This window comes from Podarcis erhardii (genome assembly GCF_964252035.2).
Source record: "Podarcis erhardii genome assembly, chromosome: 2".
Classification (NCBI taxonomy): Eukaryota; Metazoa; Chordata; class Lepidosauria; order Squamata; family Lacertidae; genus Podarcis; species Podarcis erhardii.
The window spans coordinates 127,478,151-127,502,335 of record NC_138498.1 but is presented as its reverse complement, the minus strand read 5'-3'; the positions used below and the strand labels follow the sequence as shown (position 1 = coordinate 127,502,335).

Genomic DNA, 24,185 nt, shown 5'->3' with positions numbered 1-24,185 from the left:
GTGCCAGGAAACACTGGAACAGCTGTAGAAGGTGACTTTATCCAGGGCACATCAATGGCAGCAAATCTGTGACCTGTAAGGCACTAAAGGGCGCTTCAACACTTCCTCCTTCCTGAAGTGAAGTTCAGCAGGCGTAAAATCCCTTCTGCCAAATACCCAGGGTGGCCAGTGTGAGATCTAAGATGTGCTTCATAAAATTGACAAGTCCTGGCCTGTATCAAAGATGGGGCACTTTGTGCTGGGGTGACATTGCTGCGCGATAGATCTGCACTGCGCATGAAAATGACCCACTTCGCCACATCCAAAACAGGTTTTATCCTTGGCAGGATTTTGGGACACGATGGAAGTCAGAGCCGTGGCTAAAAGGCGAGCTTTGTGCATCTCAGTGCCTACTGACTGGCAGGCTTTAAGCATATCTGCAATGGCTATATTGGGAGTTGTCATCAAAGGGCGCAGCGCTTGCTTACAGTCCTCATTCGCATTATCAAATGCAAGCTGGCGAACAATTACTTCTTGGGCTGCCATGTCTTGAACTTGTCGCTTAAGCGTGTTATACAAGCGATCGACAAATTGTCCAGAAGGCTCTGTAGGATCCTGTCTGACGCTGCCCCAACAGCCATCTCGCTCATTTTTGTCATCAGGTACAGAAGACAAAGCTTCCCTTATGAATCTCAAATCAAAGTGTTCATGCCGGGCTGGGCCTCCCCCCGGGGCGGCAGGAGCAATCACAGGAAAGAGATTAGGAGTTGTAGAATCAAAGGCCAGCAACGGAGCAGCGGCACGAAGGGCCTCTTGAAGTGGGGTGGAAGCGGTGCCAGATGCCTTGGGCAGAGGAGGTGGGGGCTTCGGAGGGACATAAACCGGAGGATTCGAAGAAGGCAACGTGGGATGCAGAGGCAAAGGAGGAGCCAAAAGGACAGGTGAAACAGGCAATGAGGCAGCCAGGAGGATATTTGCAGGAGTTAAACTCGACATAGCTTTGTAGACTTTACACCAGGCATGCAAAACTCTGACATCAATTTTAGGATGGTTCTGGAAAAATTGCCCTATTTTTTCCCAGTCTTTTAAATGCAAAGTGCCATCCTGAGGAAACCAGGGACAGTGGGTGTGCAGGGCTTCTATGAGTGCCTTAAGATCAGCATCCTGGACAACAAGGTTGTTACTGGCCAGGAGAAACTCAAGTTCATCAAAAAACTTCTTCTGTGGTGCAGAAAGAGACAGCCCCATGATAGTGAGAGTAGGGATCCACAAAGGATGAAAAGGAGGGAAACAAGGGGGCACTCACCAGGGATCCTAGGAAGGATGAATGGCTCCTGAAACCCGTGCCGGGCGTGGTGGGTGCTGAGAGAACCGTAGCGTCGTGAAGTCCAAAATCAGTCGAAGTCCGAAAGAGACTGCCCCACAAAGGCAGAAGGACAGGGAGCACTCACTGGGATCCGAAGCGGATGAAAAAGGTGTGGTGAGCGCTGGACGATGAGAAACAACGTGGAGTCCGAAGGTAGTCACACGGGGCACCAAATGACGAGAACCAGCTCGCCATCCGTAAATAATCAGTCTCACACCAAGATGGGTTGCAGAAATCTGGCCGCAACTCTCCTAGAAGCTGCTGTAGCCCCAACCTTTATTGTGTGTTCACGAAAAGATACAAATTCAAGGAGAGAGCTTTGCCTCAGTCAGCAGATAAAAGACAATACCATACATCGGTCTCATGCCAGCACACCAGATCACGTATTTGATCAGGCTATGCTTACGTGGGCCAATCATCGGGCAGCATGAGCTCTCCACGCGTTGATCATGCTCCAAGCAATGCTTTCTGCTATGAAATCACCTTGCAATGATAAACTTTTGCCCATGCTCTTATGGACAAATAACCATATTCCCACATTACTGGTGCTCAGGCAGCTCAAAGAGGTTTTTACCGGCGCGGACAGCAGCAGTGTCGCAGCTAAGAAGAGTGCCGGGCGCCATCTTGGACAGGCAAGCCTCATCAGTAGGGGATCCAAGATCTTACTATGTGCCTCTTCATAAAAGGGACGTCTAAAGAACAAGTGTTCCAGGCTTCCTATCTCTCCCAATGGACAGGTGCAAAGTCTCTGAGCATACGGGACCCTTCTAAAGGCTCCATCCAGGACCGGCGAGGGAAGAGCCGAGCTTCTGGCGAGTGTAAAGGCCCTTCTTGCATCCCTAGAAACGAGAAGGAAGAGATATGCTGCTGGTGCGGCTGTATATCTCTCGATTTCTCCAATTCTATAGTCAGGGAACCTTGCACAGTCCTGCTGTCTCTCAGTGTCTAATATTTTTTGCCTGACCGTAGCTTTTGCCTGGCCCAAGCCCAGACTTAGAAGGGCTTGAGGGGCAAAACCCAGTTTCCGGAGGGTGTTCAGGACTGCAGTCTGCCAGCCCGACTGGAATTGGTCACAGAGGATCAATGGGGCTATCCCTCAGGGGAGCAGGTTCAATGTCAGCCATTTGTAGATTGATGTTAGGCAGATTCTAGCCTCCACTCTCATCATCGCCATTTCCAATCTATTTTTTTTTTAAAAAATTTAAAGTAATATTTATTAGATTTTCAACAATATAACAGAAATAAACAGTCACACACAAAAAACAACAACACAGAAGAAAAAAAGAAAAAATTACATAAAAACAAAAACGTACTTCAATAGTATAACTTTCTTTAGCTTAGTTCTTTGACTTCCTCACACCTCCCTTTTTTGTATTCTGCTTCAATTGTTATTTCAGCAAATCCTTTCCATCTTTCCAAAATTTTTACATAAGCGTAACATACTTTTCTTAACTTTATTAACCTTTAAATTCTCAATTTATAAATACATAACTTCTCACAACATTTCTGGTAAAACCTATGGATGCCTATCCACCATTGTCCAAATTCTCCAACAGTTTACTTTATTTTAAAATAACCTTTAAACTTATAACACATTTCAATAAAAACTTTAAATTTTCCAGTCTTCTCCCCTCAGCTCCTCCCCTGGTCCCAAAAAACTGCCAGTCCTTTCCGTCAATTCCCTAAAGCTCCTTAATCCGGGAACCTGATGTCTGAGGCTCTTAGGTCCCCCCCCCCAGGCCCCTTCTGGCGATTTTGTTCATACTTTTTAGTTCCCAGTAACACATCTCTGGGGAATCCCATCCTAACATAATAGCTGCACATTTTAAACCCTTCAACCAAGTTTTCAGGTTTAAATTTTAGATGGTCCTTCCAAAGGTATTTCCCAATGCATCCAGATCCAGTAGCCCCAAAACCTTCAGTCATTTCCAAACCCCCCCCCCCATATCCATATTCCAACAGTCCATAAATCCCTATGTAATGGGATCCTTCCATCCTTTCAGTCCAAACTGAGATCCAACCATCACAGTCCTGCCTTTACCAAAGTCCATCATAGATGGTCTTAGTTTGTAATCCATAAGTGATCTTAATTTATAGTCCTCAGTTACATTAAGTTTCTCCTCTTCCTCTTGCTCCGACTGTCCTTCCTCCACCAATTCTTCTTCCATCAATTCTTCTTTTACCACCGGTTGGGTCGACAAAACCAATTCCTGAAACTCCAGCTTCCTGTGGAGCTCCTCCAGCAAAAAGTTTGTCCTTTGCAATGCATTCATAATTGCTTCAGAGATCTGCATTTTGGTTATTTGAAGGTCAAAAACTAGTTCCCAGGCTTGTTATCTGCAGCTGGCAATTATTCATGCAACAGTTTCAAATTCCCCCACTAGAGGGACACAATTTCTCAACAGTAACAATTTCCAAAAGTCAGCTCAGCTTCAAAATACCAAGACATAACATGGTTGCGATTCGCCATCTTTAAGACAGAAGGGTACGGGGAATTCTGTATATTTCCATTAGCTGTCAAAGTCCACCTATCAAAAGTTTTTAAAAGTAATTCCTTAACGTCCAGGCAGCTCGTTCCCAGGTCAAAGCTGTGGGGTTTCCAATCTCAAATATTTATCAAATTCAAAGTCTCCCCCTATTTCCTCAAAAAGGCGGCGGGGGGGGGGGTTTAAATGCTTCAAACAGTGAATATTTAGATTTTCAGATCAAAGTTTCCAAGATTTTAGCTTGTAGTATCTTTGCTTTAGTCTATACAAAAGCGGAAGGCGGACTTCCTGTTTAGACCTCCCTGCTTTAAAGCCAGATTAGTTCTTCCTTTTTAAGGATTTCCAATTAAAATTTAATTTCTTTAAGCCTCTGTCCTTGTCTTAAATCTTTTAATTGGTTCTACTCACGGGTAGTTACTTTTAGAGCCAGATTGTCCCAGAAAGAAATCAGCGCTCTTCAACAACAGCTGTGCGGCTTCACTCCGGGGACGGAGCGATCGATCTGAAGCACCGCGCTGCTCACCCTGCCTCGCAACGGAACCCCAGAAAGAGGTCTCCTCACGAGCAAGGGAGGCGCAAAAGGTGCCAGCCGGATCCCAGGTCCACAGGCTTCACCCGCCTGTGGTTTTTTCGGGTCTCCGCTTTCGCCGCAGCGGCAGACCCTAAATCCCCGGAGCGGTTCCCCTGAGAGATCAGAGGAAATCCGCCATTGTCGCTGGCGCTGACCGGAATCCCCATTTCCAATCTCACCCATGCATTTGAGACACATCTGGGGACTTGGAGGAGCGCTCTAAGAAGTCTAGATTGAACTCTCTCAAGTGGGGAGAAAGCAGAGGAAGGCGGGCCCAAAAAGGAACCATAGAGGAGTTGTGCCAAAGTTTTGGCCTTGTATAATTTTAGAGCTGCGGGGACAAAGAAGCCCCCTTGTGTTCTGAATAATTTGAGGATACAAGTTGCGGTTTTTCCCGCTGAACTCCCAATGGAGTTTATGTGTAGTTTGTTGGTTCCTGAGGCCTGTACAACCATTCCTAGATACTTGTATTTTGTGACTCGTTCTAATTTATGGCCTTGGAGTTCCCAGCTTCTAAGCTTTGGTTTTTCCCCAAAAGCGAGTATCTTGGTCTTTTGATAGTTGATTTTGAGACATTCAGATTCACAGTATGCTGCGAGCTTTCTTAGTGCTCTTTTGAGTCCAATGGGGGTTCTAGATAAAATTACTGCATCGTCGGCATATAGCAGGACTGAAATATGCCGATTTGCAAGCTTCGGCGGGTGGAGTTCTGAGTCATTGAGTGCAGATACAGTGGTGCCCCGCAAGACAAAATTAATTCGTTCTGCGAGTTTCTTCGTCTTGCAGGTTTTTTCGTCTTGCGAAGCACCGCTATTAGCGGATAAGCGGCAATTAGCAGATAAGCGGCTTAGCGGCTTTAAGAAAAAGGAAAAAACTCGCAAGAACTCGAAAAAATTTTTGTCTTGCAAAGCAAGCCCATAGGGAAATTCGTCTTGCGAAGCGGCTAAAAAATCGGAAAACCCTTTCGTCTTGCGCTTTTTTGTTTAGCGAGGCATTCGTCTTGCGGGGCACCACTGTACTAAGTTAGCCCCATTAGCAATCAATCTGCAAAGCAGGATCAGGTTGCTTTAAAGAGTCGTGGCTTCTAATGCCGCGTGATGGATCAGTGAGTTGTCTGACATTAGTAGGTCTTTCAGATCACGGTACTGGTTTTAGACATTTTGAGCTGCCAATTCATCGCGTTGGCCGGGGAGCTGTAATCTATTCCTAGCTCAAATTGCCTGCAGGAGACAAAGGTGCAGGCAGGCAGGCAGGTAGGTGGGGGAGCCCAAAAAGGTGCTCCCCTTCTCCATCTCCATCCGCCTGCCTGCCTCCCCCCCACCCCCTAGCTGAGGAATCCCCAATACGTCTCTGGCTCCATCCCTCCAGGTCCCCATCTCCCCTCCCCTGGGACTCACCAGATCTCTCGGAGGTCCCTGGGAGGGAGCGCTCAGAGGTTGTGGGGAGGGTTGCGGGAGACAGCCTGACCAGGTCAACCGTCCATCTTCCCCCTTCCATCCTTGCTAGCTTTTCAGGATCCGTCTCTTTCATCCTTCCTGAGGAGTCAAGGAGCCAAAAGAAGCTGCAGGGTCCTGGGAGAGAGGAAGAAGCAAAGGAAGCCTCAGAGGCCCTGCAGGGATTCTCCTGCCCTAGCTATTCTCCTGCCCCTGGAGAAGCCCAAATGGGGCAGCCCCTCCCCCACAGAAGCCCCATTTCTAATCAGCTCCAGTGGTTCCAATTGCCTCTGTTTGCTCCTCACCCCACTTCGTAAGGCTGGCAGGGTCTGCACAGTAGTGACCTAAGAGCAGATCTCCTTGGACTCTGGCCTGATGTTTCTGGTCAGGACTTCTAAGCCTAGAATGAATAGTAAAGGTGAGAAAGGACATTCCTGTTATGTTCCTTTCTGTATCTTACATTCCTCTGTTACCACCTGATTTTCAATTAATTTGGCTTTTTAGACCGAATATATTGCTTGAATCCCCTTACTAAAATTTTCACCAAAACTCATTCCTTCAAGGACTTTATTCATAAATTTGCATGAGATGTTGTCAAACTCTTTTTTCAGCATCTATCACTTCCAGGTATTCTATCATCTATAATGTTTCTTATATTAGGTTTCAATTGTCTCCCAGGAAGGAAGCCACGGCAGACAAAATCATCAGGGGTATTACAGTGGGGAAAAGAATATGCAAATTAAAAGCATATGCAGATGACCTTGTAATTACAGTTGAAGACCCTAAGAACTCTCTTCCAAAAGTTTTAGAAAAAATACAGGAGTATGGGCAAGTGGCAGGTTTTAAGTTGAATAAAGATAAGACAAAGTTGTTAGTGAAAAATCCAGCAGGAAAAAATAAAAAAGAATTACAGAAAAAATTAGAAATAGAAATCCATAGAAAAGTCAAATACTTAAGACAATTATGAAAATACCTGGAATGAAATAAAAAGGAATCTAGAAATTTGGGGAAGAATGAATTTGTCCTTATTAGGGAGAATTGCAGCGATCAAGATGAACGCACTGCCAAAAGTATTATTTTTATTTCGGTCAGTGCCGGGAATCAGTAATACAGCATGCTTCAAGAAACGACAGAAGGACATTTCAAAATCTATTTGGAAAGGGAAGAAGCCAAGGTATGATAAAGGCAAAGTAAATAAAGGATTTACAATCATATAAGAAAAAGGTCACTCTTCCAAGTTTGGGAAAGATACAAATGTAATGAATGGCATGGCTTGCATGGACCTGAAAGATGGCTGAAGACACCACAAAATGGACTCAATGTCTGTGAACTGATCCTGTAGATGGAATATGGTGAACATCAGGGTGATCTGGCAGAAACTGTGTGTGCTAGTGCCAAGGACGGAACAGCATACACAGGGAAACGAAGAGATGACATGCGCAACATGACATGCGAGGTAAGATGCATCCTTGTGCAAATGAATTGAAACAAAGCATGTTTTCTACACCACATCGATCAGTCCGTCAAGCACCCTCAAAAGAAGATGTTTTGGGGATGCGTCAGTTATGATGGTGTCAGAACCTGTAGCCAATAGAAGGAATGATGCGCTCGCCCCAATATACTGAGGTTCTACGAAAGAGAGTTATTCCAGAGTTGGAAAAGAAGTATCCTGACAGTGAAGAAATTCATGACAGAGCAGCAAATACAGGTGCTGATTGGCCAGGGAATTGCCCAGACATAAATCCCATTGAGAATGTGTGGGCTATATGCAAAAGTCGCCCTGAGAGATCATTGGTTTGCCTTTGTTTTTTATGCATTGGGTGTTCTCATTTTGCATTTTTACATTGCGAATCGCCCTGTAAACTTTGGATGAAGAGCATAATAAAAAATTAATAATAATAATAATAATAATAATAATAATAATAATAATAATAATAATAGCAGCAGGGAACAGCACAGGGAATGGCAGTCAATTAGGGGTGCCAACTTGTAGGACAGGCATGGGCATAGCCGGGAATTATGTCAGGGGGCAGAATCTCCGTTAATTAAGGATTTAATTCTCCGCATTGGACGCCCCTGGACCCAAGTAAGCCCTGCCCTGCAAAACTGATCACAAGATGCAGTGTGCACCCACCATTTGAATGGCAATGCCCATTAACGGGAGGGGGGCTCAAATGTTTTATGGGGGGAACCAAAGGGACCTCGGCCCGAGGAGTTGGCTCTTAGGCAGTCAATCATGGCAGACCTGTGGACTGTATTCCTTAATTTATAGGCACGCCTACCAAGGCCAAAAAATGCATCCTGTTAAGGTGCCCTGGGGTTAATGCGGATCTGTGAGGAAGTGAAGCAGAATTTCTTGCTCTCTCTCCCACTGTCCCCCCCCCCTTTTTGGCTGGGTTTCTACATCCTTCATCCTTCTGGCAGGCAGAAATCCAGCAGGTGGGGAGGATTTCCTTTCAATATTGTTGCTGGAATGTTTGCAGTTGAAAAAGCATGTAAACGTAATAGGCCGTATAGTAACAATTGCAAAGTTATTTACTAGAAACTACTTCTCTAGAATTAGATACAGATTCTCATAATGTCAAAATCAACATCGTGACATAATATATTAAAATGTAGCTTTTCAGTCTGTACAAAATACAGCTCCTATAGTACATTCTTTTCTACTTTCTTGACTCTTGTCTTTTTCTGCCTGGTGTCTTCCCTAGAAGAGTAGCATGAAATAATCTTCCAAGCATGATCTGAACATGCCCCCTCCCTGCCCCCCTGGGACCCCCTTCTCCCCATGGCACCCTCGGGGGGAGCAGGGAGGAGACTCACCCGAGTCCAGGAGGGGCTTTTGCAAAGGAGAGAGGAGGAGGAGGAGGAGGCAGGCAGGGAGGGAGGGGGAGGGAGGGAGGGAGGGGCTTCTGCTCGGGAGGACCTTGCCCCCTCCCCCTTCACGTCCTCTCCTCTCTAGGAATCCAGCTCTGCTCCTTTTAACCCTTGCCAAGCCGAGTCCTCCCCTCCCTCTCCCTGCCTGCACTTTTCCTGCTTCTGCGCCTGCGCCCTAGGGGCTGCCCCCTTCCCTCCCTCTGCCCCAAGGAGCCCACATCCCACCAGGGAGACGGGAAGGGGGGTCCATGGGGGGGTTAGCTTGGCTCTCCCCTCCCCCCACATCGAGGCTCCTGGATCCCGAGGAAAGGCTGGGAGGGAGAAGGGGCGAAGGGCTGCCCAGTGGCGGGAGGTGCCGTGGGCTCCGAAATGGCTCCCTCCAGACACGCCCCCCCAGGAACACCCTCCAGCTCGGGGGGGGGGGAGGGAGGGGGGCAAAGCCCAGGAGGGGGGCGGGGGCTGCTCAGGGGGGCAAATCAATAATAAGGATTTGTTACGGCTAAAATCTGGGTGCGAGGCTGCTCTGCCACCCAGCTCATCGGACTAAGTCCGTGGGTCCCTGCGGAGGAAAATGAGCTCAGCCGGAGACAGGAGCAAACTGCAGAAGATCCAAGTTTATTGCGCAACAGGTTCAAGGCGAGATTGAACAGTGAGAAAGGGGTGACATGAGTTTTTGAAACTCCCTCCATGTCCCAGAATACAGTGCAAAACACGTCATGAATACATCACAGAAAGGTGGGGTTACACAGATCAGCACTTCAGGAAGGTGGAGGGGGTTACACAGATTAACATATGGAGGAGGGAGGGGGGAATATGCAGAGCTGGAGATATGCACAGATAAACACTTCCTGGGGATGAGAAAACAATGGTCTCAAATATGCATAGTCTGCCACCTGACATTGCCTGGAGGAAAGGCTGATCACCTTGACACCTTGCTGGAGGGATTATGCTGGACAGGGGAGGTGTGATGGAGTCCTAGAGTAATTGAGCAAACTGGCACGCTGATTTTCTATGAATTTTATAGATTTTAGTCCCTTTTGACATTGACAATTGGAAATAAATTGATATATTGTAGCGAAGAAGAAGGTGAAGAAGACATGCCCCCCCCCTTCCGTAACAGTCCCCCATTCGGAGATAGATTTGCATTAAAGTTCTGTAAGAACTTGCAAATCTTTTCTCCGCACCCTAAATCTCGGTGAAGGTAGGGGTGCCGTGTGAGTGGGAATAGGCCCTAATGGAAAAGGAGGTGGGTTGAGCAGGGCAACAAAGGAGGGAGCAACACGGACCAATACAATGTATGTGTATGTTATATAGATATGCACTAAATAATAACTTTGTATCTATCGTACTAGATGTGTGGGTTTGTGCAAACCTGAAGGGGACTTGCAAATCATGCCTCTTAAGGCCATTTGCAAGTATAGTAGTGCAGATAGCTGGATATAGGATATCGCATAAAAGGACACCTGTTGTATTTTGTTCAATAGTGGTCTATGCTTTACATTTAGCAGGAAGGTCCACTACTGACTAAAAAAAATGCAGTTTGCTTTGTCCCCCGCCATTTTTGTGTTCTCAGGTGTCAAGGTAGCTTTTCTGTGGTCTCACAGTAGTGGCAATCCCTGGTGAATCCACTTAGGGCTTTCATATTAACCATGTTGCCTGGCACTCACCACAGCTGCCACAGGTTTGGACACGTCCTGAGGGAAATGTCCTTGCCTTGGCTTCCTATGGGGTTTTATTACTGTAGGCTCAGGTCTTGCAGTCATGGGAAGTTGCTCACTTGCACTTTAAGGACCAAAAGCTAATTGCAGCCTGGATACACTTGCCCAATTCAAACTGAGTCCAATTTGAATTTATCTTTCCCCATGGTTCTCAACTCTTCAAACCAATCTGTTAAAAGAAAACCATTCTTAAAAGGGCATTTGTCGAAATAAGTCAATTTAACTGTATAAGGGATCATTCCTGCTAAACCAAAGCATATCCACCTTCATGTACCTTAGAAGCTTCTCCTTGGTAAAGTGGGTTTTAGCACATTTTTTAAAATGGGTAGGGAAGTTGGCAGAGTGCCAGGTGAAACAACGAAATATGGTAATAAATTTATCTAAGTCTAAACATTGGACTACATAATAGCCTGATCTGTTAAAAGGCATAAAATGTATGAGGATCCTCCACTGGGGTGTAAGGAGTAAGACATTAGACATAAAACACTTACACACAAAAAATAGCCACAAAATAGCCCCCCCATTTGTGGAAATGACACACTGTCAGACACATTTCAACATTCCTACGTAATAACACATAATACAAAACAAACTAATTAAATATCAGTTGCATATCTTGAGACAATTGGGATATTTTATGTATCTTGAGGTTTAAAAGTCAGAAAATGTCCTTGTAATTCAACTCCACCCCCCTTTGTCAGCCCCACTCCCCCCGCAGTCTATATCCTTTGAAAGAGATAGCTGTGGCCACTTTGAAAACTTTGGTGTCTTCTGTTGTCTTCCGGAGGCGGCGCGAAACGGCGATGGCGGTCCTCTTCACTGTCTGAAGAGGGGCTCCGCAGGAAAGGGTCGTTCGCTGCGGCATAGCGACGACCCGTTAGAAAAAACCACGGGCAGAGGGAGCCCGTGGCCGTGGGACTCGGCGGGCGCCAGGAACTCCCCCAGAAGTGTGGAAGGGACCCCGTAAGGGGCTCCGGAGCGCGAAAGGGGGAGCGGCGCTGTGAGTTCATCGCTCTTTCTGCGGGAGGCAAAGCCGCGCGGCTGCTGCTGCTGAGCGCCGACCTTTCTTCCTGTGAATATCAATTTGGCAAGTAACATACCCGTGAGTAAAGTGAACTACAATTTGGACTTAAAATATCTTTTTTTCGGGTTTGAAAACGGGTGACGAGTAAAAGGAAGTCCGTCTCCCGATACTGCTTACAAGATCAAAGCAAAGGCACAGAGGAGCGCTGAGGCGCTTAATGGGAGCTTTGTAAAGTGGAACTATTGTGCATTTACAGAATTTGCAGTCTTCTTATTTAAAAGACCAAGAGAGACTTTATTTCTGCCTATGGGACTTGTATTTGGGACTTTGTTTCAAGAACGCAAGTCGTCGGGCTGTCAGTCGTAACTGAGCTGTCAAACTGCGGACTATAGTAACAAGATTTTAAGCTGCTACATATATTGAGACTTTAAAACACTGTTGCAATTACTAATCTGGCTCCTAGCGGTTTTAGCTTAAAAAGTAGAGGACTCTGCGAACCTTCTTTATTGTCTTGGAATTACAAATTAAAAAAAGAGATTATAGAAACTTTAAATGGCGGAAAAATCCTCTCCTTCCCTGAAACTTTAAGATACTCCCCCTAGAGGATTGTGGAGTTACAGAGGCCTGGGAAACATACTTTGTTTGGAATTTCTGTGGTTTAATTGTTTGTACTCTGGACTTGCTTTCTCATGGAATAAAGGAAAATTTGACCTTGAACAAGAGGCAGGTGTGGAATGAGTGGCACAGGGAAAACAAGAGCAGCCAAAGCTAAAGAAAGAGAAAAAGAGAAAGAAAAAGAAAGGAAGCCTGTGCAACTTGTCCAAACAACTTTAGCTCATCATCGCAGATCATCTGTTCCAACCGTCCTGACAGCACAGGAGGTGGAGGCTGAACAGCCTGCTGAAGAGGACATGGCAACAGGAGGATCTGACACAGTTTTGAAACAAATTTTAGAACAATTAGCAATTTTAAATCAAAAAGTGGATAATCAATCACTAAAAATAGACCAAGCAACAACTACTATTGGTGCATTATCTGAAAAGGTCTCTCAGAATACACAGGCAATTGAGAATCTACAAGGAGCTACAGCTGAAAACCATAAATTAGCTGTGGAAGCCTATCAAAAAGCGGAGCAAGCAAGCAAAAAAGTTGATGAGATTAAAGGTGAAATCAAGCCTCTGCAAAGACAGGTAGGGGAACAACAGGCCTACCTGTCGATGGTGGAATTGAGAAACAAGGAGAATAACCTTAGGTTGAGAGCTGTCCCAGAATTGGAGGAAGGTAATTTGGAGGGATTTCTGACACTTTTATTCTCCAAATTTTGGGGAATAGAAGAAGATAAAGACTTTAAAATTGTGACTGCATTTAGATTGGGCAGATCGGTGAAGAAAGACAAGTCCAGAGACTGTTTGGTTATTTTGAGATCAAGAGAAGAAAGAGACAAGATACTAGGCCTACATTTCAAAAAATCCCTAGAGATAGAAGGTAAAAAGGCTGAAATTTACAGAGACATACCCAAATTGTTATTGGATCTTAGAGCCTCATACTTAGAATTGGCAAAGCTGTTGAGAAACAACACAATCCCTTATAGGTGGGAGTTCCCGCAAGGACTATCATTCAGCTATAAAGGAAGGAAAATAAGAATCAGAACACCAGAGGACCAGCAGAAGTTTCTTTACGACAACGGGGAAGACCTCCAGAAAGGAGCAGTTGCGTCTTGGCCACCCCCACCACCAGAAACCAAACAGCCTGGAGCTGGACCATCACTGCCACCGCCGGGAACGGGTGATCTAGACACCCCATTGTAAGGCCCATAAATTGATTCAGGATGTCTCTGCAACTTCTTAGTTGGAATATAAATGGCGGAAATTCTCCAGAAAAAAGAAGGAAAGTATTTCATATATTGAAGAAAGAACAATTGGACATTATTTGCCTGCAAGAAACACATGTGACAAGGCTTCATCGGAAAGTGCTAATTAATAAAAGGTTAGGCCAAGAATTTATTTCTTCGGACAGAGTTAAGAAAAGAGGAGTAGTGATTTATGCAAAGGAGAGCCTGTCACCGAAATTTCTATTTAAAGATGAACAAGGCAGAATTTTGGCTATTGAAATTTATACACATGGAGAAAAATTTTTGATATTAGGAATCTATGCACCAAACGATGGAAAATCGGAATTCTTTAAGAAGCTGCATGAGACTTTACTGGACTATTTAGACTATAACAACATCATTATGTTGGGAGATATGAATGGGGTTGTCTCTGTAAATATGGATAAGTCGCAGAGTGCAAATATAACAAAAGAAGGCAGACTACCTAAAACTTTTTTTGAAATGACAGACAATATGGACTTGATTGATATATGGAGAGTCAAGAACCCCCTAGGAAAAGAAGGAACTTTCTTCTCTGAAGCTCATCAGTCATGGACACGAATCGACCAAATATGGATAACTAAAGGACTGGCACCTAAAACTAGAAAAGTGGAAATCTGCCCAAAAACTTGCTCCGACCATAATGCTTTGAAAATGGAATTGAGACTAAACATAACCGGATCCTTCCGATGGAAAATGAATGACACTTTATTCAGAGATCAGGAGATTGTGAAGAAGGCCCAAAAAACTTTAAAAGATTATTTTGAGATAAACTTAAACACTACGGTGGAAAAAAGAACAATCTGGGACGCAAGTAAAGCGGTGATGAGAGGGTTTCTCATACAACAAAACACTGTAAAGAAAAGACTCTGGAATGAAAAGAAGCAGAAGATATTGGAGAGAATAAGTGAAGGTGAAAGGAAATTAAGATCCAGGCCCAAGTCTAAGGAAGTGCTGAGAGAAGTGAAATTTTTCCAGGCCCAATACATGAAATTGATAAACCAAGAAGTGGAGTGGAAAATTAAACAAATGAGACAAAGATCTTTCGAGTCAGCAAACAAGTGTGGGAAACTGCTAGCATGGCAGTTGAAAAAAAGACAAAAACTAAATACAGTTACAAATCTAGAGATTGAAGGAAGAATGGTTCAGAAGCCTGAAGAAATTAGGAAATGTTTCCAGAGATATTTTAAAGATCTTTATGCACAAGGGCCGCAGAAAGAATCTGAGATAGATCAATTTATCCAAACTAACGGATTACAAAAAATTTCCCAGGAAATGAGAACAACCCTGAATGTTAAAGTTTCACAGCAGGAAATCGAGAGTGCCATACAGAACCTCCAATTAGGCAAATCTCCAGGCCCTGACGGACTTACCTCCAAATATTATAAGGTTTTGAAAGACTATTTGATACAACCCTTGATGGAGGTATGTAACCAGATCATGGAGGGTAAGAAGGCACCAGAAACGTGGAAAGAAGCCTTCATCACATTGATTCCTAAAACAGAAACTGAAAAGACTCAACTTAAGAACTACCGTCCCATCTCACTCCTAAATGTGGATTACAAAATTTTTGCAGATATTTTGGCAAATAGATTTAAAAAAGTACTGAACGAGGTGATTCACAAAGATCAAGCAGGCTTTCTCCCGGGTAGGCATTTGTTTGACAATACGAGAAACATTATTGACATTTTGGAACTCTTACAAACAAATATTAATACTAGAGCGGTTCTAATTTTTATTGATGCGGAGAAAGCCTTTGACAATATTTCTTGGATGTTCATGAAGAAAAATTTGGAAGGGATGGGAGTGGGACGGGGGTTTGAAAATGCTATAGAAGCAATATATTCAGATCAAAAAGCTAAATTGATAGTAAACAATGTGGTGACGGAGGAATTCAATATTGAAAAAGGGACACGACAAGGGTGCCCTCTATCCCCATTATTGTTTATCTCGGTCCTGGAGGTGCTTTTGAATATGATCAGAAGGGACCGGTCAGTTCGGGGCATTGAGGTTGGAGTGAAACAATACAAACTGAAAGCGTTTGCAGATGATTTGGTATTAACATTACAGGAGCCAGTTTCTAGCACAAAAAGAGTTTTGGATTTAATTTCCGATTATGGTCGGGTGGCGGGATTTAAGTTGAACAAGCAAAAGACTAAGGTCTTAGCAAAGAACCTAACGTCTACAGAAGCAGATGAGTTTTTGAAAGAGACAGGATTAAATGTGGTTAAAAAGGTAAAATACCTAGGGGTGTACCTGACTTCTAAAAACTTGAATTTGTTTAAGGACAACTATGAGAAATGCTGGTCAGAAATCAAAAGGGATTTGGAAACTTGGACAAGACTAAAACTTTCCTTGTTAGGCCGAATAGCAGCTATAAAGATGAATGTTTTGCCGAAAATGTTATTCTTGTTTCAGACCCTGCAGATTGTGGACAAAGTGGTATGTTTTGGAAAGTGGCAGAAGGATATCTCTAAGTTCGTTTGGCAGGGCAAAAAGCCCCGAATTAAGTTTAAAATACTAACAGATGCGAAAGAAAGGGGGGGATTTGCCCTGCCAGACTTGAGGTTATATTATGAATCTACAGCCTTCTGCTGGATGAAAGATTGGCTTTTGTTAGAGAACACTGATGTCCTAGATCTGGAAGGGTTTGATAACGCTTTTGGGTGGCATGCGTATTTGTGGTACGACAAGGTTAAAGTTCATAAAATGTTCAAAAATCATATTGTTAGAAGAGCAATTTTTATGGTCTGGACAAAATATAAAGACTTATTGGAGAGCAAAACACCAAGGTGGCTTTCACCGGCAGAGGCCAAGGCACGTAAGAGACTTAACATGGAGGCCTACTGGCCAAAATATTGGGAATTAATTGAAAAAGATGGTGACAATTGGAAGCTGCAGAGTTTTGAAAATGTAAAAAGCAAGGTGCGAGATTGGTTGCATTATGCTCAAATTCGGGAAGTTTTCAAAACAGATAAAAAGGTTGGGTTTCAGGTGGAAAAATCGAAATTAGAGACAGAATTGTTAGAACCTAAAGACAAATTACTATCAAGAATGTATAACTTGCTGCTTAAATGGAATACACAGGATGAGACAGTCAAATCCGCCATGATAAAGTGGGCACAGGATATTGGACATAACATTATGTTTGAGGACTGGGAAAGGTTATGGACCACCGGATTGAAATTCACGGCATGTAGTGCCCTGAAAGAAAATATTATGAAAATGATATACCGGTGGTACATGACCCCAGTCAAGCTTGCTAAGATATATCACCTGTCTGATAATAAATGCTGGAAGTGTAAAGAGGCGGAAGGGACGTTCTTTCATCTCTGGTGGACATGTCCGAAAGTGAAGGCCTTTTGGGAAATGATCTATAATGAGTTAAAAAAGGTATTTAGATATACCTTGCCTAAGAAACCGGAGGCCTTCCTTCTGGGCATTGTAGACCAGAATGTGTTAAAGAAGGATAGAACTTTTTTTATGTATGCTACAACAGCAGCAAGAATTCTCATCGTAAAGTGTTGGAAGACACAAGATTTACCCACACTGGAGGAATGGCAGACGCAGTTGATGGACTATATGGAACTGGCGGAAATGACTGGCAGAATCCGAGACTTGGGAGAAGAAAAAATGGAAGAGGACTGGAAAAAATTTAAGGACTATTTACAAAAATATTATAAGCTGTATGAATGTTAAGAAAATGCACTTTTTAGGAAATATTAGCCCCAGCAATGGTAATTAGGTGAAATGAAAATTAAGGCACAAGAAAAGAGAGGTGAAATTAAGAAAAAACTTTATTGCATTATGTTTTAATCACAATATATAAGATCATGGTTACAATAACTTTGACTTTGGTAACATGAAATTGAAAGATACAATAAGTAATGAATTGAAAGATACAATAATGAACTGAAAGATACAATAAGTAATGAAATAAGATAATAAATAGCTGAAGACTTTGTATTATGAATATTGGGTTATAAATATATTGAAATGGGTAATATGACAAAATGAAAGATACAATAAGCGACGAAATAAGATAACAAAATGCTGAAGTTGGTATTATAAATAATGCAGATTCGGGAAGATGTGGGGAAGTCCAAAAGATTCTGTAAAAGAAATATGATTTATGAAACTTTTGTATTTTATTCTTTGTTCTTTATTATTCTGTAAAACTAATAAAAATATTTAAAAAAAAAAAATGAAAGAGATAGCTGTGGCCACTTTGAAACTTTTGTGTCTTCTGTTGTGGTGGCGAAGCCTTTCATTGGAACTGTAGTAACACACTTGTAGAAGTGATATCCTGTAAGGGCAGGGTGGACTTAAAAGACACAGTTAAAATAATAATAAAACACACACACAAACACACACACACACACAATGACCTATGAGGAACCAAAATAAATAAATGCTAAGACACAGAATTTTAAGAAATCTGAAGTAACAATGAAAATAAAAGAGTGTTTCTTGATGTGACAACATCGGCTAGAATGTTAATAGCAAAATACTGGAAAATGACTTAATGGCAATTTAAAGTTGTGCAAGTACCTTGAACTAGCCAAAATGACAGAATTAATAAGAAATGCTCAGGCAAAAGGTAAACAAATACCATTCCACAAACAATGTTTGGTTATGCTTCGATTAATTTCATAGACATCATGGAAAAACGGATTAAATAAATGGAAACAGATTATTTGTAACTTTAAAAGTGTCAAAGCCACGAAGAGATGGAAGTCACTAATACAGCAGGGATTTCACAGAACAGAAAGAAAGTTGTTGTGGGAGAAAAAAGGGACAAACACTTTGTTATCGGGGTTCACATATCCTGTTAAAAGGGAAAATTATTTCATGTGAGAAGCCTGTCAGGAAATGCTGTTCCTAAAATGCACACAAACAAAGTCTGTGATTTAAATCCCATTGAGGGGTGGAATTCTTTGATATTTACCTGTGAAAAGAATTTGACATGTTAAGATTTCAAACTTGGGACACATTAAGGGTGATTTCTCTCAATGGTTCCAAGTTTTACATAAACCTCCTCCCCCCCCACACAGTTCCCCCTCCTTCCTCTCTCTCTCTCTCATTTCTTTTCCTATCTTTTTTTTTTTTTTTTTTTTTTTTGCTGATCTAGTCTCTGTGCATGTGTGGAGTTCATGTCTCAGCAAACCTTTTATACTATTGAAATGTTGCATCTTTTGGCAAAATTAGAATTTGAATAAGGGAAGGGTAAGGAGTAGATTTTAAAAGAGGGTTAGATTTAAAACAAAAGAGAGAAACTCAGCAATTGAAGTATTCACCAACAAAAGCTAGCAATTTCAGCCCAAGCAAAGCGACTGCTTCCTTTATGTACAGGAAAGGGCTAATATCCCTCTGGCCATTCGTGGAACAATGCCGCGCCCTTATATATGGGAAAAAATGGCCAGAGAGTCAGAATTCATAGGATTTTTTTTATTTTTTTATTTTTTTTAACATTCTAAGTTTTTCGGCCTTACCATTTGCAAACAAAAATTTTCCTGCCCCTTTATTTACAGGATTGGTCAAGGCCCATATGTATTTGTCTGATTTTTAAATAGTAGACAAAATGATAAACACTGTAATCACTCAAATGCTTGATATTACCAGTTGTGCTTCAAAACATCACAGCTTCACCTCTCACCTTTTAAAACTAAAGAGCAAAGCTAGGCTGAATTTCAACTCCATCACCACACCAGAATTTAAGAATTACCCTGCGATGCTTGCGGACACATGTCCTTCCACACAGCCACAAACTGGGAGAGTTGAAAGGGACCCTGGGGTCATCTAGTCCAACCCTCCAAAATATAGGGTTCACAGCAAGATTTCACAGCAAGATTTGTACTACACCCACATACTTATGTACACAGGCACTACTGGGGAAGAGAGCACAATCAGTGCTCCTATCATGTACTAAGGAAGAGGAAAATAAAAGTCCCCAACTTTATACAGAACCCTTTAGCAGATCTTGAGATTAGTTTGAGTTTACTTCCTTAGACGTGTAAGTTCCTTAGAGTGCAAGTTCCTAGACAAATGATCTTTAAAGAAAGATTGAAGTGAACATTTTCTTAAGATAGGGAGAGGATCTCTTATAAAGCATAGTTAAAACAGCCATAGATTTGATTTAAAGGGAATACAAAAGTGACAATTTTTCCTGAATTTGCAGAGGAATAGTAAGCCTAATCTATGCCCCCCCCTTTGCAGTTTCCTTTAAAGGAAGCTTACTCGGAAGTAAATTTACCTGGCACAGAAGAAGAGGAGAAAAAAAAAACCCTGAAAGAGACAGAATGAAACAAGGGAGGGGGCATTTTCTAAGAAAAGAGGCCTGATATCAGGAGCCTTACAATAACTCTTCTGTCCAACCAAATCAAAGTTAAAACTGGACTCAGATATTTTCTTAGAAGGAAGACCATACTTTCATAGGCATGTGCTTCATGAAATAAATACACTGCATTTTAGCTTGAGAGAGCAGTTGTGCTCACCTACACTTTTGCAGCAGAAACATCTAATTCACATTAGAAACATTCACATTCCAAAATAGACTGTAGACTCACGATCTGAAAAGTTGCGGCAAAGCAAGAGGTGGGGTAAACATTTGCACCCTTCATTCTCATTTTGTCTTATTTAGGACTGATAAGGTCCAGCATAGCTTCCTTAAATTTAAAATTTTGAAGCAAGCTTGCAGTTTAAACTATGCGCGCTTAAGAAAGGCAGTCTGTCAGAGACAGAAGGAACAGACAACACACATAACAGACAACATGTAAACACACATATTCTCATATATGTATTAACACACAACACACATAACAGACAACATGTAAACATATATACTCTCATCCTTTAGTTGGTTATTGCAAGGAGTTGGGCTGCTTCCTTTAACTTCATTAAGTGAAATTAGTAGGAAGGTCCCACATGGTTTTAAGAGCCTCCTTGCCTCTTCAAACACCACCAGTTAACCAAACTGGCAGGGCTCACAATGCTTAGTTGACTGGGTACCCCTTTATATATGCATGCATTGTTGTTGTTGCTTTTGTTGTTTTCTTTTTTGGGGGGGGGATAGAGAAGGGAGAAGGAGAGGGGTTGATTAGGATTTGGGTAACTTGTACAGGGGCTATTTAGGGTTTTTCCTTTTCCTTGTTGCTTGGCAACTTCCTAACAATTTAACGAGCTCTACCCACTTGGTTCTTTTCCTATTCCTGTCTTATTTCCTATTCCATAACTTGGGGTTCCTTTCCACTCTGCCGATCCTGCCCAATTCCTCATGGGCTATCCCTCCTGGCAACCTCCTACCTATCGTCACAAGCTCAGGAAAAGGGGCCCTACTGAACGCCCGCGCCATGCGGTGCCAGATCGGGTGATCCCTGGATAGAGTTTTGAACCGAAAATCCCCCTTGCTTTTGGAAGCGGGCTCACGCACGATACACGTGTTACGTGGCACCGACCAGTGCGGCTGGGATTGATACAGAAAGCCAGACCCCTTCCTGCCCCCTCCGTAAGGGCGCTCGGGAAGTTCGGAAGAAGAACTCCAGCCCCTTGCTTTCAACTGAGATGCCCGTTGCAGAGAGTCGGCTGTCTTTCCAAGCCGGGTCTCTCCGTCTTACTTTCGGACTCTCAATTGGTGCAGCTGACTGGAGGGTTTGAGAGGAGAAAGAGATACAGCTCAGAACCCCCCTTTTGGGTCGAGCAGCAGTCCACGGTCTCTCTCACCAATTGGACCAAGAGACAGGCAAGAAGGAGCAATAGAGAGGAGGGCAGAGAATTCAGTTGCCAGGAGATTTCCACCCCTTTCCCACCAGTGCACTGGATTTTCCTTTTCCTTATACTCACATGTCTTCTATGATGATCCCGGGATTGATGAATAAGCCGGCTGGATCCCTCTTTGCTCCCCGGCTGAACTCCTGGGGCTTTCGATTACCGCCCGGAAGATGGCCGGGGGTCCAAAGGATCTTCCCAGGCAAAATGGCCTGGTGCCGGCTGAAGATTTCGGGGCCCCCGGTCAGCAACGCGGGAGAACCGCATGCCCCACGTTGGGGCACCAACTGTTACGGCAAAAATCTGGGTGCGAGGCTGCTCTGCCACCCAGCTCATCGGACTAAGTCCGTGGGTCCCTGCGGAGGAAAATGAGCTCAGCCGGAGACAGGAGCAAACTGCAGAAGGTCCAAGTTTATTGCGCAACAGGTTCAAGGCGAGATTGAACAGTGAGAAAGGGGTGACATGAGTTTTTGAAACTCCCTCCATGTCCCAGAATACAGTGCAAAACACGTCATGAATACATCACAGAAAGGTGGGGTTACACAGATCAGCACTTCAGGAAGGTGGAGGGGGTTACACAGATTAACATATGGAGGAGGGAGGGGGGAATATGCAGAGCTGGAGATATGCACAGATAAACACTTCCTGGGGATGAGAAAACAATGGTCCCAAATATGCAAAGTCTGCCACCTGACATTGTCTGGAGGAAAGGCTGATCACCTTGACACCTTGCTTGAGGGATTATGCTGGACAGGGGAGGTGTGATGGAGTCCTAGAGTAATTGAGCAAACTGGCACGCTGATTTTCTATGAATTTTATAGATTTTAGTCCCTTTTGACATTGACAATTGGAAATAAATTGATATATTGTAGCGAAGAAGAAGGTGAAGAAGACATGCCCCCCCCTTCCGTAACAGATTGAAAAAGAAAGGGGGAGACCAGGCTGGTGGAGAGAGGGGACCAGACTCCCCTTCAGAGCCAGAGGGAGCCCGGCCACCCTTTCCCCGAGTTTCCTGAAAGAAAACCAGTTTCTCCTGGGCTCCCAGAACCACATGGAGGCAGGAGACCCATTTCCCACCCCAGAGCAGGGCTGGACCAATCAGAGGCCTCTCCATTGGGCAGCTGGCCAATCCCCTTTCAGATTCCCCGGGGCCTCCTCCTCTCCTTCACCCGGTTTCCTGAGGGAGTTTTCCCCCTGAGTTTCCCTCATGGCTGCTCCCCCTCCCAGCTTCTCCTTCATTTCGCCTTCCTTCTCTTCTTTTTCCTCCCCCCCCCATTGTTTGGGGGCAGATGGATTCCCCCCCCCATGGCCAGGCAGGCCCAGGAGGAGCCCATGGAGGCAGTAGGGCCAGGAGAAGGGGTTTCCCGCCCTTTTCTGAAATAGGAGGGAGCGCCATTTTGTTTTTCCCGGAGGCCCCAGCCGCTCCCAGAGACGCCATGGCTCCCCTGTGGGCCTCGGGGGTCCCACGCTCTCGGGGTCTCTCCTCCCGGCTGAAGGAGGGCGGCACCTTTGGTCCTCAGCCACCCTCCTGCCATGATGGCTTGGCCTCCGCAGGGCAGCCTCTCTCCTCGCCATGTTGCCCCACGGAGGAGGCCTCCCCGTTGGGAGATGCCAGGCAAGCGGCCTTGGGGGATCCGCCACGTTCTGCGCCAGGACAGGTGAAGGGGGCCAGGAGGGAAAGCCCCTCTCTGTCTCAGAGGCCCAAGGAGGAGGAGGAGGAGAAGAAGAAGAAGAGTTTTGTCCCCTCAGAGGTGGAGGGTTCCCTCAGGGGAATTTGACCCCCAGACCAGCATCCTTGGTCACCCCAAGAGTCAGCACTATGTAGCAGGAACCCCCCCCCATCATCCAGTTTGTACAAACCACACACACTCACACTCACACACTACATACGCCACACTTCTGTTATAAATTCATAGAAAAATCAACCATACATCGGATTTGCACTGTTCCATTTTTATTTTACTCCATGAAGGAAGGACTACAAAATGGGGCAGGTTTGATACAGGGCAGCCATAATCCCTTCACCATCTCAGCACATTCACAGGAGCCCTGCCCAGTTGTTATGCCAACCCTGATGATCCCAGGCAGAAGACAATCAAGATCACAAAGAACTTGCATATGGGAGTGGATTCAGCATGGACTGAAACAAAGGACAATAATCAGATCTTCCCTCGGGGGCAGGAAACTGCCAACTCCCCTTTGTCTCCTGGAAGTGACTCATGGGGAGGGGGAGAGAAGGGAACCAGCCAGGTGACAGGACACTCAGGTTACCACCACAACTCCTCCCTCAACCCCTCCTTTCTGTAATATATGCATGATGTTTCTGGGGGTGGGCTTCACCTAGAGGAGGGAAATTTCAAAAGTTTTTATAAGACCTTGCACACTATTCTTCTGAGTCTTTCCTCTCTCTTGCAAGTGAGGGGAGCACCCTGTTGCAACAGTTCAATAAAGGCCAAGCCTACAGGCTGCTGATTTGCTCCAAGTTATCCTGGTTGGTGTCTTTGTTTTGTCCAAGGGAGCCCTCGGATTTTTCCGGTAACAGTTTGGCGACCATGCTCAGGGACACTTGGTCCTCCTGTGAAGGTGAGGGGGGAGATAGAGGGGATCGGGTGCCACTGGGCAACCTTAGCCCAGGGATCCTTTTTTCCTCTCCCTGCCTCCTCTTTGCGGGCGGTAATCAATCGTCAACAAAAGCCCAACCAGGGGGAGCAAAGGCAAGGTCAAGCCGGCTAAAGAGAAAGGATCCCGGGATCCGCGGGGGACATCTTCGAACGTGAGTATGGTTTGAAGTAAATACATTGGGAGGGGATGGAAAAGTAATGTCCCCACGACAGCCAGACTTTCCTTCTTTCATTTCTGACGCTACCCCTTGGAGTCGGCCGGGAATGTCCTAGGTGTTATGTAGTGAAGTTCCCCCTGGGCCAGCAGGGGGATACTGTAGATAGTTTTCACTCAGGTCTGTAGATAGTTTTCACTCAGGTCCACGTCAGTTATTTTAGGCGGGAAACTCTGGGTTGTTGTTGCTACAATGTTGACAGCCAGCTGCCTATAAAAGCAGGCCGGCTGAGCTGTTTGCTGTTCAGTTTGCTGTTCTAGCTTA

The 24,185-nt window shown here is 44.3% G+C and overlaps 1 protein-coding gene across 1 annotated transcript in view; it reads right to left on the bottom strand.

Annotated features, from left to right (window-relative positions):
- LOC309334678 (uncharacterized protein) overlaps window positions 1-24,185 on the bottom strand; it is an 80,704-nt gene that overhangs the window by 25,399 nt on the left and 31,120 nt on the right. Inside the window, exon 3 of the mRNA XM_081849225.1 lies at window positions 5,800-5,973. Within this exon, the coding sequence (XP_081705351.1) occupies window positions 5,800-5,973 (174 nt within the window). The remainder of the gene's footprint in view (window positions 1-5,799; window positions 5,974-24,185) is intronic.